General features: G+C 37.7%; 1 protein-coding gene across 1 annotated transcript; it reads left to right on the top strand.

The window, feature by feature from the left end:
- Positions 1-12,275: 12,275 nt before the first annotated feature.
- LOC111916905 (tyrosine decarboxylase 1) lies at positions 12,276-14,013 on the top strand. The gene has a single exon (XM_023912557.3). It carries the CDS (start codon positions 12,377-12,379, stop codon positions 13,898-13,900), a length of 1,524 nt encoding a protein of 507 aa, XP_023768325.1. The 5' UTR covers positions 12,276-12,376; the 3' UTR covers positions 13,901-14,013.
- The last annotated feature ends 231 nt before the right edge of the window (positions 14,014-14,244 follow it).

The raw sequence follows: 14,244 nt of genomic DNA, 5'->3' as shown, positions 1-14,244 counted from the left end.
AAAGTTTATTTCTTCCAAGCCTTCAAGTAATTGACAAGCCCACTCCATGAATCACCTCCATAGCCATCAAGCTCAAAATCCTCATTGTCCTCTAAGTCCAATCGCCTCCCAAAAATTCCGCATCGCTAGTCTGCAAAAAATCTGCAATAATGCTCAGAAAACTAGAAAGTACCCGATTTGGTCATAAAATAACAAAAATGAAAATATGCATGTAAATTAGCTAAAATGCGAATGAAGAATTGTAAAATAAACTATAAAAAAATGAAACTATCATCGCCACGCCGTGGCAACCTGATGTCCACGTCGTGGGAGCTAACAAATGCTAAATTAAAAAGCGAATGACTGCTTTCTCCTACTCGATTTGGGTTCGATCAAGGCCTCATTTAGGATTATCTTAACCCCTCAAGACCATATCTTATTGTCTAGAATAGTTAGGACACGAATGGGACCAACCAACATACTAAAAGCAAGGATTTTGCATCATCAAAAGTTTCCTCTTGTGTGTGGTTTGAAGGAAATCTAAATAAACAAATTAGAGAGGTTCTTACCTTCTAGAAAATTTAGAAATGATCCTCAAGAAGGTTTCTAGAATAATGTCCACCAAAAGCACCACCAAAATAGTCCTAAAATCTTATTTCTTCTAAAAAATCTTCACTCCAACCCATCACCAAAGGCAAGAACACTTGGACACTTTTTCAATAAATATGGAGGCTATAAGCAGGGTTTGTTGGCTGAAAATGGATGATGATTCCTGGATTTTATGGTTAAGGTTGCTTATGTACTCCATAACTTTCATTTTATGCTCCTTAGGTTTGAGAAAACGACTCCATGACCGTTGCACATGATCAAGTATCATTTTCTTGCAGCCCCTAAAAGTTAAATTTAACTTTGAAAAAAGCAACTTAACAATAATACATAATAGGACACTAACATTAACGAAGGAATAGGAAAGTTTGGGTCGTAACAATCCTTCTCGCTTTATGAGAATTTTGCCCCAGAATCAAGAACTAGAATGAATATATTAGGAAGATGAACCCTTATATCATCCTCAAGCTCCCAAGCTATATCACCTCCATGCATATTCTTCCATAAGACCTTCACATGCTTCACCCTCTTCTTACGCAACTGCTTGGTTTCACACTCCAAAATTACCTCGGGTTCCTCAACCATCATTTTGAATTAATAAATTGCAACTCATCTAAATGTATAATTCTCGGTTCCTCAGCTAATCACTTTCCTAGATCACATACATGGAACAAATCATGGATCCCCTCTAGCTCTGGTGATAACTCCAATCCATACTCCTGATCGCCGACATGCTCAACCATAACAAGTGGATTGATGTAACAAGGTCCTAACTTTCATCACTTGTCGAAGAGAATGACCCCCTTCTAAGGTGAGACTTTTAACATTACTTTCTTGCTCACCTCAAAGGTCTTCAACCCGTGCTTCTGATCTGAATATTTCTTTTTTCTTTATATGCCACATGCAAACGGTCACGAGTTATCTTCACTTTATCCTTAGTAATTTGTATAATCTCTGAGCTTGCAAACTATTTCTCCTCCAACTTATCCAACACGTAAGAGTGTGACACTTCCTCCCATAAAGCATCTTGTACGGTGCCATGTCGATACTAGAATCGTAGGTGTTGTTGTAGGCAAACTCCACCAAAAGTAAACGAGTGTCCTAATTCCCACCATACTCGATAACACAATCTTGTAACATGTGCTCGAGATTCTATATGGTCCTCTCGCTCTGCTACTCGGTATGAGGATGATAGGTTGTGCTTAAGTACACTCCCGTACCTTGCTCATCCTGAAGCTTCTGCTAGAATCTCTAAGCAAAACGACTATCATGGTCAGATATGATAGGTAATGGTACCCCATGTCATGCAACTATCTCCTCCATGTACATCTTTTCCAATTTTCTAACTTCTCATTCTCACACACACACACACACACACTCTCTCTCTCTCTCTCTCTCTCTCTCTTTCAAAACTGGGTGTTTGTTGTCAACCGATCCACTATCACCCAAATCATGTCATTTCAATAATTTTGTAATAAAATCCATCGTAATCTTATCCCATTTCCAATTGGGAGTCTCCGCTTGCTGCAACTCACTATAGGGCTGCTGGTGATCGACCTTGTAACGCCCGCGAATCCGGGCTAATCAAATTAGAGGCAATAGGAGTCGAAAATGACTTTTCGACAAAAGATTATTTAGAATAAATAATCTTAACCAAGTTGTAGAGTATGTCACAAGGTTTCCGTACATATAAGGAACGCCGAAATCCGAGTTATAACGAAGAAGTTATGGCCCGTCGAAGTTTTACGGCAAAACCGACACGGCACCGGGAAGCGTAAATAGTAAATTTACGATAGAGCGAGATTTAGCCTTAGCGATCTAAACAGAAGTCGTAGAATATGTTAAACTAAGAACATCGATAAAAAGAACGCCCAAATCTGACTTCGTATGAAGAAGTTATGATTTTTCGAAGTTTCGGACTAGCAGTGTACAGCCCGAAATTCGAATATTAGATCGAGCGGTTTTTAGCTGACACGACCTAAACGAGAATCGAAGGTCTCGTTGAGAGTAGCGTAACGAGAAAAATATGGGTGAAAACGGATGTCGGATGAAGAAGTTATGAGGATTTAACGGACCAATCGTGTCCCGGCCCGTTAATAATATAAAATTTAAAATCGAGCCAAAATTAGCCGACGGAGTCTAAACGAAAGTTGTAGAGTACGTTCCCACCTTCGCGTGGATATAAAGAACGTCGAAAACGGAGGTCGTACGCGAAAGTTATGAATTTTTAAAGTTGGAAAGGGAACTTGCGAAACTGATGCATGAAGTGATGACGTGGCCGAACTCCCAGCCATCGGATGAAACCGCTTCTGATGATGACACCTGGTGCGAGGGTTACGCCCAGCGTAGCGAAGAGACGCCTAGCGTCCGGAGTACGCCCCGCGTCCGAAGCTGGGTACGCGCAGCGTACTTGATCTGGTCCGGGTCCGAGAATGGGTGCGAGCCAGCTGGTGCGAAGCTGGCATCCTTATCCGAGAGAACGCGCCGCGTAGCCGAGGATTACGCCCTGCGTAGTCTGAGGCCTCGCAGCTATATAAAGGGGGCGAGGGTCTCCGGATTTTTCACACTTTTTCAAACCAATTTCTTTCTCTCTCTAAAATTCTTTCTCTCTCTAAAGGGTTTTAACCCCCCCTAAACCCTAGAAAAACCCCTTAGCACCCTAGGGAAGTCCCGAGAAAAAGGAGTTTTTCGGTTTCGAAACGCTGCTCCAATTAAGTCCCGGTTTTCGATAAAATTCGCTGTAAGTGTGCTACGCTTACGCAATTTTTTATATAGCTTTCAAATAATTATAGGAATGTTATTAGGTCCTTAAAATAATTATTTGGGCTATTATTATGAGTTATATTGAGCGTTATTAACGCTTAATAATAGTCAGACTAATTAATTTGTCGCGGTTATCGTTAAACTAAACCCTAGTGGTATCGGTACTTGGTTTTATCGAAGGAATATCGTTTTGAGAGTATCGAAGCGCTGTCCGAGTACTGAGTCACCACCTACTCAGGTGAGTGCATAGTCCCTTTCATCTTACACATAGATATGAAGTATTTTATATAAACTACGTGCTATGTGTGCATATTATCTGAATACTTGTTGTCTATGTTGGATGAACGTTTTATACATGTTTTAAAGGATTTAAACTGTATACGTATTTTATATATACGAATATGTTGGGTACGAGATGGGTAGATGAATGATGAGAGATAGAAGATGACGTGAGTATATATTGGCAACTATAGACTTAGTGCCTATGAGATGAACACCGGTAGCTATGGACTTAGTACCTTTTAGACGTTGGTAGCTATGTATTAGTACCTGTTGGGAATTGGTAGCTATGGACTTAGTACCTATTAGTTAGACGTTGGTAGCTAAGGATTTAGTACCTGTTGAACATTGGTAGCTATGGACTTAGTACCTATTAGATAAAGACTGGTAGCTATGGATTTAGTACCCGATGAATAGACTATAGCAGCTATGGAATTAGTGCTTTATGAACGAACATTGGCAGCTATGGATTTAGTGCCAGTCCTATAACCCTGGAAGTAAGGGACTTCGGAATAAACGAATGCAGGATAGATGACTCTTAGGTTAAATCCTTAAAGAGTAAAGAAGATAATGGGGATGGGTAATTGGGTTGATTGTTTGATTGAACATAATAATTATATTATTGTGGGTTGAAAACCCTATGTACTCACCAGGTTTCCCAACCTGACCCACTCAGTTTATGTATATCACAGGTGACGAAGTGAAGTGACATTACACTGAGAGATTTAAAAGAGATGTAGATCACTAGTGTAAATCATTGTAAGTTCTGTTTATGCTTATGTTTCGGTATTAACGATGACATCCCAAACATTTTAAAATGAAATAAATACGTTTCTTCGAAAATGTTTTAATAATGTATTTACCATGTTTTTCTGGGAACAAATTCCGCAACCTTTTTATAAAATGAAGTACTCTGATTTTTATAAAGCATAAACAAAATCGGTCTTTTCTAGCCGTGATTTTGGGGATGTCACAGTTGGTATCAGAGCATTAGTTTAAGCGAACTAGGAATATGGATTTATTTTCTAGACTTAAACTTAGAATGCTAAGCGATGATTGTGAGGTGTGAGCACTAGCTTATTTTAGGAATGATGCCTAAAATGCTTTTATGTGCTAAATACTTGTGCCTGATATGCTGTTAGTTGTTCGGATCTATGGTCTGTTGCCGACCGGATCTGGAAACCTTATGTGTTTAGGATTCTAAACGTACGAATACGATATTAGAACTAGCATGTAAACGTTTCGGAGTGATAAGGATGATTTAAACGTCAATCCTAAGTAAAGGTCTAGATTCACCTCATTAGGTGTATAGATCAAGATGGTAAGAACCCGTAGCGGAAACGTAAACGCAAATGGGAACAGGAACCAACCCCCAGTGGTTCAGCAAATACCTATTGTAGAAGAAGTTGCGCCTGAGCCAGTCACCATGGCTGGAGTTCAAGCCATGATTCGGGCTATGTTGGCTGAACAAAGGGAAGAAATGAGACGGATGTTGAATAGGGACGAACCTACCGTACATGTTGAGCCGACGGAGCCAGTTCCCGAGCAATCCGAGGAAGGGAACTACAGCCGCCAAGTGAGTCAAGTAGGGACTCAAGGTGAGCAAAGGGATGGCCCAGAAGGGAGAAACAACAAGGATGGGCGGATGTACAAGAATTTCTTGGGTGCGAAACCGCCAAGTCTCTCAGGAAGCCCGAAGCCGGTTGAGATTATGGATTGGATCTCTGAGATGGAGATGGTGTTTGAGAGCTGCAGCTGTAATGAGAAACAGAAGACTGTCTTTGCAGTAAGACAACTGAAAACTGGAGTCTTGAGCTGGTGGAAGCTATTGGCAGATACGATGCCACGAGGAGAAGCCTTAAGGATGTCGTAGGAAGAGTTTTTGGAACAGTTGAAAATGCAGTACTGCTCGGAGGTAGATCTGATAGACCTAAACAACGATTTTCAGAACCTGAAGAAAGGGAAGATGAGTGTTGATGAGTATGCCACCGCATTTACCGAGAGGATGAAGCTATTTCCCTACTTGGTGCCTACGGAACTCTCCAAGATTGATAGGTTTGCTAACGGACTGCCCACTGACTTTGGCCCAATGGTCAAAATGGCAACTACCTTGAAAGCAGCTGTTAGGGCAGCTAAGAACATAGAGTCCCAGATAAGAGAAAAGGGTCTAGAAAAAGATAAGGCAGGAGAGAAGCGAAAGTTTGAGGGATCTTTGAGTTCGAACAAGGAAAGAAAATTCTCAAAACTTGGAGGAGCAGATGGAGGTGAAACAAGATGGTGTGATAAATGCAAGAAGAAGCATGGTGGGAAGTGCAACGAAGAAGTGACTTGTTACAAGTGTGGGAGGACGGGTCACTATTCCAGGGACTGCACACATGATGATAAAGTATGCTACGGATGTGGAGGCAAGGGGCACATGTCCAGAGACTGCCCAAAGAAAAATAAAGCAGTAAGACCAGAAACGCCACCAAGGCCAAGGGCATTTCACATGATCCTCGACGAAGCAGAAAACCGTGCGAGGAATCAAGGATGAGGACTTCATATCAGAAGATCAAGTTATGAAGTAGCCATAGTATTTTATGATGTAGCGTAGTAGAGGCATAGTCTAGGGTGAACTTGAACACCTATGTAATCGTTTCAAGAATTAATATAAAACCTTCGTTTTGTTATCTGATGTGTCAAATGATTGTGTGATTTGCTGCATGGTGACTTGGGAAACTGCGAGACAATACTTGGGACGAGTATGAGTAGGTGTGAATGGTAGTAGAGGCCTATACTACCGGAAGCACAGGACTCACACTTGGATCAGGGAAAGTCACAAGGTTACCAAGAAGCTAGTAATTGATTTCGTTTTATTCAAGTGTGTTGTTACCATCATTTCGGTAATGACTAAGAAGATTGTTGATATTCCGAACCTTGTGGTCATATCAAATCGAGTCCGACTACGATGAGTATGTTGTTTGGTTCAGAGAAACAAGTTTGATGTAGCGTCCGACATTAAACCAAACGGTTGAAATTAAAGCGATCAATAGAAGTATCGCACTCGTTGTTAAAGAAGTTGGTAGCTAGAAATGCCTAATGTTAAAGTGTGATTATATCACATTAGAACATGAAGGAAGGCATAGTCTGTTTTAGAATTTAACTCTAAGAGACCTAAGTCTAAGTGTTGCAACATACGATGATAGGTCATTAGAATATGACACATCGATCCATAGTAGTAATAAAAGAAGTCATCTCAAGTTCGTATCCAGTAAGGATCGAGATTTTGACTTGAAGATCATAATTTGGAGTCTAGCCTGAGGTAGAGAGCAGGTGCACGATCGAGTACTACATACAGTCAATAAGTCTGAGAGATAGACTTGAAGGAATGTAGAAGTTATAAATATTACCTAGGATGAAGAGACGACGCATGGAGTCATTATACGGCCATGTTTCGTTGATGATTCCGGGACGTAATCATCCTAAGGGGGAGATAATTGTAACGCCCGCGAATCCGGGCTAATCAAATTAGAGGCAATAGGAGTCGAAAATGACTTTTCGACAAAAGATTATTTAGAATAAATAATCTTAACCAAGTTGTAGAGTATGTCACAAGGTTTCCGTACATATAAGGAACGCCGAAATCCGAGTTATAACGAAGAAGTTATGGCCCGTCGAAGTTTTACGGCAAAACCGACACGGCACCGAGAAACGTAAATAGTAAATTTACGATAGAGCGAGATTTAGCCTTAGCGATCTAAACGGAAGTCGTAGAATATGTTAAACTAAGAACATCGATAAAAAGAACGCCCAAATCTGACTTCGTATGAAGAAGTTATGATTTTTCGAAGTTTCGGAGTAGCAGTGTACAGCCCGAAATTCGAATATTAGATCGAGCGGTTTTTAGCTGACACGACCTAAACGAGAATCGAAGGTCTCGTTGAGAGTAGCGTAACGAGCAAAATATGGGTGAAAACGGATGTCGGATGAAGAAGTTATGAGGATTTAACGGACCAATCGTGTCCCGACCCGTTAATAATATAAAATTTAAAATCGAGCCAAAATTAGCCGACGGAGTCTAAACGAAAGTTGTAGAGTACGTTCCCACCTTCGCGTGGATATAAAGAACGTCGAAAACGGAGGTCGTACGCGAAAGTTATGAATTTTTAAAGTTGGAAAGGGAACTTGCGAAACTGATGCATGAAGTGATGACGTGGCCGAACTCCCAGCCATCGGATGAAACCGCTTCTGATGATGACACCTGGTGCGAGGGTTACGCCCAGCATAGCGAAGAGACGCCTAGCGTCCGGAGTACGCCCCGCGTCCGAAGCTGGGTACGCGCAGCGTACTTGATCTGGTCCGGGTCCGAGAATGGGTGCGAGCCAGCTGGTGCGAAGCTGGGATCCTTATCCGAGAGAACGCACCACGTAGCCGAGGATTATGCCCTGCGTAGTCCGAGGCCTCGCAGCTATATAAAGGGGGCGAGGGTCTCCGGATTTTTCACACTTTTTCAAACCAATTTCTTTCTCTCTCTAAAATTCTTTCTCTCTCTAAAGGGTTTTAACCCCCCCTAAACCCTAGAAAAACCCCTTAGCACCCTAGGGAAGCCCCGAGGCTCCCGGAGTCCCGAGAAAAAGGAGTTTTTCGGTTTCGAAACGCTGCTCCAATTAAGTCCCGGTTTTCGATAAAATTCGCTGTAAGTGTGCTACGCTTACGCAATTTTTTATATAGCTTTCAAATAATTATAGGAATGTTATTAGGTCCTTAAAATAATTATTTGGGCTATTATTATGAGTTATATTGAGCGTTATTAACGCTTAATAATAGTCAGACTAATTAATTTGTCGCGGTTATCGTTAAACTAAACCCTAGTGGTATCGGTACTAGGTTTTATCGAAGGAATATCGTTTTGAGAGTATCGAAGCGTTGTCCGAGTACTGAGTCACCACCTACTTAGGTGAGTGCATAGTCCCTTTCATCTTACACATAGATATGAAGTATTTTATATAAACTACGTGCTATGTGTGCATATTATCTGAATACTTGCTGTCTATGTTGGATGAACGTTTTATACATGTTTTAAAGGATTTAAACTGTATACGTATTTTATATATACGAATATGTTGGGTACGAGATGGGTAGATGAATGATGAGAGATAGAAGATGACGTGAGTATATATTGGCAGCTATAGACTTAGTGCCTATGAGACGAACACCGGTAGCTATGGACTTAGTACCTTTTAGACGTTGGTAGCTATGTATTAGTACATGTTGGGAATTGGTAGCTATGGACTTAGTACCTATTAGTTAGACGCTGGTACCTAAGGATTTAGTACCTGTTGAACATTGGTAGCTATGGACTTAGTACCTATTAGATAAAGACTGGTAGCTATGGATTTAGTACCCGATGAATAGACTATAGCAGCTATGGAATTAGTGCTTTATGAACGAACATTGGCAGCTATGGATTTAGTGCCAGTCCTATAACCCTGGAAGTAAGGGACTTCGAAATAAACGAATGCAGGATAGATGACTCTTAGGTTAAATCCTTAAAGAGTAAAGAAGATAATGGGGATGGGTAATTGGGTTGATTGTTTGATTGAACATAATAATTATATTATTGTGGGTTGAAAACCCTATGTACTCACCAGGTTTCCCAACCTGACCCACTCAGTTTATGTATATCACAGGTGACGAAGTGAAGTGACATTACACTGAGAGATTTAAAAGAGATGTAGATCACTAGTGTAAATCATTGTAAGTTCTGTTTATGCTTATGTTTCGGTATTAACGATGACATCCCAAACATTTTAAAATGAAATAAATACGTTTCTTCGAAAATGTTTTAATAACGTATTTACCATGTTTTTCTGGGAACAAATTCCGCAACCTTTTTATAAAATGAAGTACTCTGATTTTTATAAAGCATAAACAAAATCGGTCTTTTCTAGCCGTGATTTTGGGGATGTCACAGACCTTGACTTACACACAAGTCACATATTTTGACACGAACTTCGTTATCTCCCTCTTCATACCCGACCACCAATAATTGGTTTTCAGGTCTCGATACATCTTTTGTTTCCATAAGTGGATTGAATACTTCGATCTATGTTTGTCTCGTAATAGTGTGTCATGATATCTTTAAACTTTTAATTATCTAATATATATATATATATATATATATATATATATATATATATATATATATATATATATATATATATATATATATATATATATAAACTATTTTTTAGTGTTGATATATTTAAATGATTTTAAATTATAAAATTAATTTAAACGATTTTAACTTTTATATATATATATATATATATATATATATATATATATATATATATATATATATATATATATATATATATAATTTTTAAATTGTGTATATTCTGGTCAACTTCAAACAGCGGAATTTGATGCCGATGGGGAACAAAACTAATGTCCCGTTTGATAGTTTGTGTCTGGGAAAGTGTTGTTTGGTAAAGTGCTGTCTGGAAAAGTTTTCTGGCTGGAAAAGAAACCATGTTGTTTGATTGTACATCTGATTGACTGTGCCGAATGATGAAAAATGACCCGGTTTATATCCGATAGTGGTGAGATGAATGAGATTTTTTTATAATAAATTAGGATGGTGGTGATGTTGTCCAAAAAAAAAAAAAGAACCAATCCAATAAAATGAATTAAAAAAATTAACTAAAAGAAATTAATAATGTAATAAAGTAATATTTATTAATATATAAATATTATATATTATTAATAAAATTTATGAATATATAATAATCCAATAAAAAGAATTCATCCATAAAAAGGAAATTAAAAAAATTATTTAAAATAAATTAATAATCCAATAACATAATATTTATTAATACATAAATATTATATATTAAAATAATATTTCTTAACATAAAATAATACATTAAAAAAGCAATAATTCAATAAAAAATCAATTTAAAAAAATTAATAATCCGAAAAAGAAAGAAAGAGGCGGGGTTGGGGGAATAATTGTCTTTCCAGCTCATTCAGCCAGAAGATTATGATTTTAGGGGCTTTATGGGAAAAACATATCTTACCGGGAAAGACCATTTTCTTATACAAATCAAACAGTCTTTCCGGTCCATTCAGCCAGAAATATCTTTTTGAACTTTGAAAGATACGTATCAAACGGGGCCTAAATTACCTCCCATAAACCAAACAAGTAATATGCATTTTTGTTATTTGTCTCTCAAATACCGATATTAATGGAAATTAATTAACGCACCATAACATCACCTATCAATTTCAAGTTCGCAAATGTAGCCAAATTTACACAATTTACCCAATTCTAACCATTTTTTTTTTGTTAAAAGTCTTTGTCCCTCACAAAACTATAAAACAAAACAACATCTCTCCTGTCAAGTTGAACATTTTATTACAAGTATTTCTTTTTACCTTGTTTCTCACAATCCCAGATCAAAAATATAAACATAGAGTAGCATCTTCAATTATGTTGCACATTTTTACCCTCCTTTTGTGATTAATTACCCTCTTGATTTATGACTAGCATTCTCTGATAATGATATTATGCGAGCTGTGCAGTTGAACTTACAACCTCTAGTTCTTCATTTGTCGGCTCATACCATTGTGCAACACTAGTTAGTTCCATAGAACCTTCAATAACCTCATGAAAACGAAACATCCATAGCGAGCAACAACTTTAGGGCAAAGAAAACATTTAATGAACCCATTCTTGCTAAAAACTTTCCTTCTGAATATAATTTGTAAATATGGTCAATAAAAATATGTTGTGCTAACTGCGCATTATAGAAACAATGACATATTTAATGGCTTCTTGAATAAATGTGTGGATTTGGGCCATTTGGCTAATGAGATTAAAATTACTGCTTTTAATTTGCTCAATATCAGATCTAGAAAAAGCTGCCTTAATCAATTGGAACGACCGATGGGTGTAATTACACGGTAAAGGAATGTCATAAATTCTTATAATTTCTAGTTGTTGCGAATGTTTTTAGTATATTTGTCAAAAAAGTGGGCTGTTTAGCGTGATATATAGATCTACATCATATCCTATACATAGTCATTTATAAAATCTAAAAATTGTAAATGTTAATTCATTATCATAAAGATTTTCTAGAAAGGTTGTTATTACCTTTCTTTTTTATTATTTTAATTTATTTATTTATTTATGTTTTCCAAATACCAAATATAATAAACTATTTGTAAATTATTCCACTTATGTCTAACTGTAGAACTTTAACCATCAATCTCAAAAAAATAGACAACACGTGATAACGCTAAGCTAAAAGCCATTTAATTGTTATTACTTGAAAGTGTCAAACTATACAATAAAGTGGTCCTAAATTTAATTTCAAGGTCTTTCAATGCATTTATAACTAAAAGATTTATCAAATTTTTTTGAAACAACAAACTAAAATAATCATGAATTACAATCTATCTCTCCAACAAAACTTGAATCCATGATCTCTCAATTGAGCAAGTAACTCTTTAATAAAAAAAAAACTTTTTAAGAGATTTATCAATGGCTAATTTATGTTTGTACATAAATTTGGTTAATCAAATTTTATAAATCTAAATGCATAAAGAAAAAGGAGGCGCCCTTTTTCTTTTTCCTATTTCTTTTCACAAATGGTTCATTATATAGTAATAACGTGAGGAGAAAGCTAACTATAATCCACATGGTAATGCTATAAATACCCGATTTTCGGTTTTAATTTGTATATCACAAACACAAAACAACAACATGAACCCCTTAGACCATGTAGAATTCAGAAGGCAAGGCCATATGATAATAGACTTCCTTGCCGATTATTATGAAAACATCAACAATTACCCTGTCCGAAGCCAAGTCAATCCCGGTTATCTACTTGAAAGGTTGCCTGATCATGCTCCATTTATCCCAGAGTCAATAGAAAGTATACTAAATGATGTCGAGAAAGATATTATCCCAGGCTTAACACATTGGCAAAGTCCAAACTTTTTTGCCTACTTTGCATCCAGCGGAAGCACAGCAAGCTTTCTTGGTGAAATGCTTATGAATGGGTTTAATGTTGTCGGATTCAATTGGCTTGCATCTCCCGCAGCAACAGAGCTAGAGATCGTGGTCATGAAGTGGCTATCAAAATTACTCCAACTTCCGCCGGCCTTCTCGTTCTCAGGTGGTGGTGGTGGTGTCTTGCTTGGCACTACGTGCGAGGCCTTCATTTGCACTTTGATTGCAGCTAGAGACAAGATGCTTGATCAAATAGGAAGAGAAAACAATGAGAAGCTTGTTGTCTATTGTTCGGATCAAACCCATGTGGGTCTCATGAAGGCAGCCAAAATTGTTGGAATAAAACCGGAGAATGTTCGACAAGTCATGACAACAAAGTCCGAAAACTATAAACTCTCTCCACAACGACTGGAAGAGTTGATTAAAAGAGATGTTGAAGCTGGCTTATTTCCGCTCTATTTATGTGCTACTATTGGAACAACGTCAACCACAACAGTGGATCCGTTGGGACCCTTGTGTGAGGTGTCAAGCAAGTATAATATATGGGTTCACGTGGATGCTGCTTATGCAGGAAGTGCTTGTATTTGTCCAGAGTTTCGTCACTTTCTTGATGGTGTAGAGGGTGCTAGCTCCTTCAGTTTTAATGCACACAAATGGCTCCTGACAAATCTTGCTTGTTGCTGCCTTTGGGTGAAAGACAAATCGGCTCTCACAAAATCTCTCTCCACGAACTCGGAATATTTGAAAAACAAAGCTACTGAATCAGGAGAAGTGGTGGACTTCAAAGACTGGCAGATAACACTTACAAGACGATTCCAAGCGTTGAAGTTATGGATGGTGCTACGGAGTTATGGGGTGACTGGTTTGAGGCAATTCTTAAGAAACCATGTGAAAATGGCAAAAGATTTGGAAAGGTTGGTGACGATGGACAGTAGGTTTGAGATTGTGGCGCCTAGATACTTTTCTGTGGTTTGTTTTAGGGTTTCTCCCTATGTGATTCATCAACACCATGGAAACCAACATGAAGTAAATGAATTCAATAGTAAATTACTGGAAGCAATAAATGCAACAGGGCTTGTTTACATGACGCAATCAGTGGTTGACGGAGTTTACTTTATTCGGTTTTCTATTGGAGCAACACTCACCGAAGATAGGCATGTGAAGATGGCTTGGGAGTTGGTGCAGGATCAAGCAACTTCCATGTTGGGTACACTGGCACCAAAGAAGGCTTCCAATGGGAAACACACCAAGCAGATCGAAGACCACTTTATGTAATCATCTAAAAGAAGAAATACAACATATCATGTTCTCCATTCTATGATGTAATTTGAATAATTTTTAGGTGCGGTACTGTAACCGCATTTATGAATAAATAGTCATTGTGATAATATATATATATATATATATATATATATATATATATATATATATATATATATATATATATATATATATATATATATATATATATATATATATATATATAGAGGAAGGATCATTTGAGAACCTATAGTTTTTCGAGAACCCGAGAACCAAACAAGGAAAGTTAGATCAAAATAATAAAAGGTTAAGATGATTTGTGACATTACTGTAAAAACTTTTAAAAAAGAAACACGGGG

The sequence above is a fragment of the Lactuca sativa genome, chromosome 9 (assembly GCF_002870075.4).
Source record: "Lactuca sativa cultivar Salinas chromosome 9, Lsat_Salinas_v11, whole genome shotgun sequence".
NCBI lineage: Eukaryota > Viridiplantae > Streptophyta > Magnoliopsida > Asterales > Asteraceae > Lactuca > Lactuca sativa.
This window is presented reverse-complemented; position numbering and strand designations above follow the sequence as displayed.

Excerpts from the sequence above, each read along its gene's own strand:
- LOC111916905 (XM_023912557.3), top strand. The coding sequence starts at position 12,377 with ATGAACCCCTTAGACCATGTAGAATTCAGAAGGCAAGGCCATATGATA.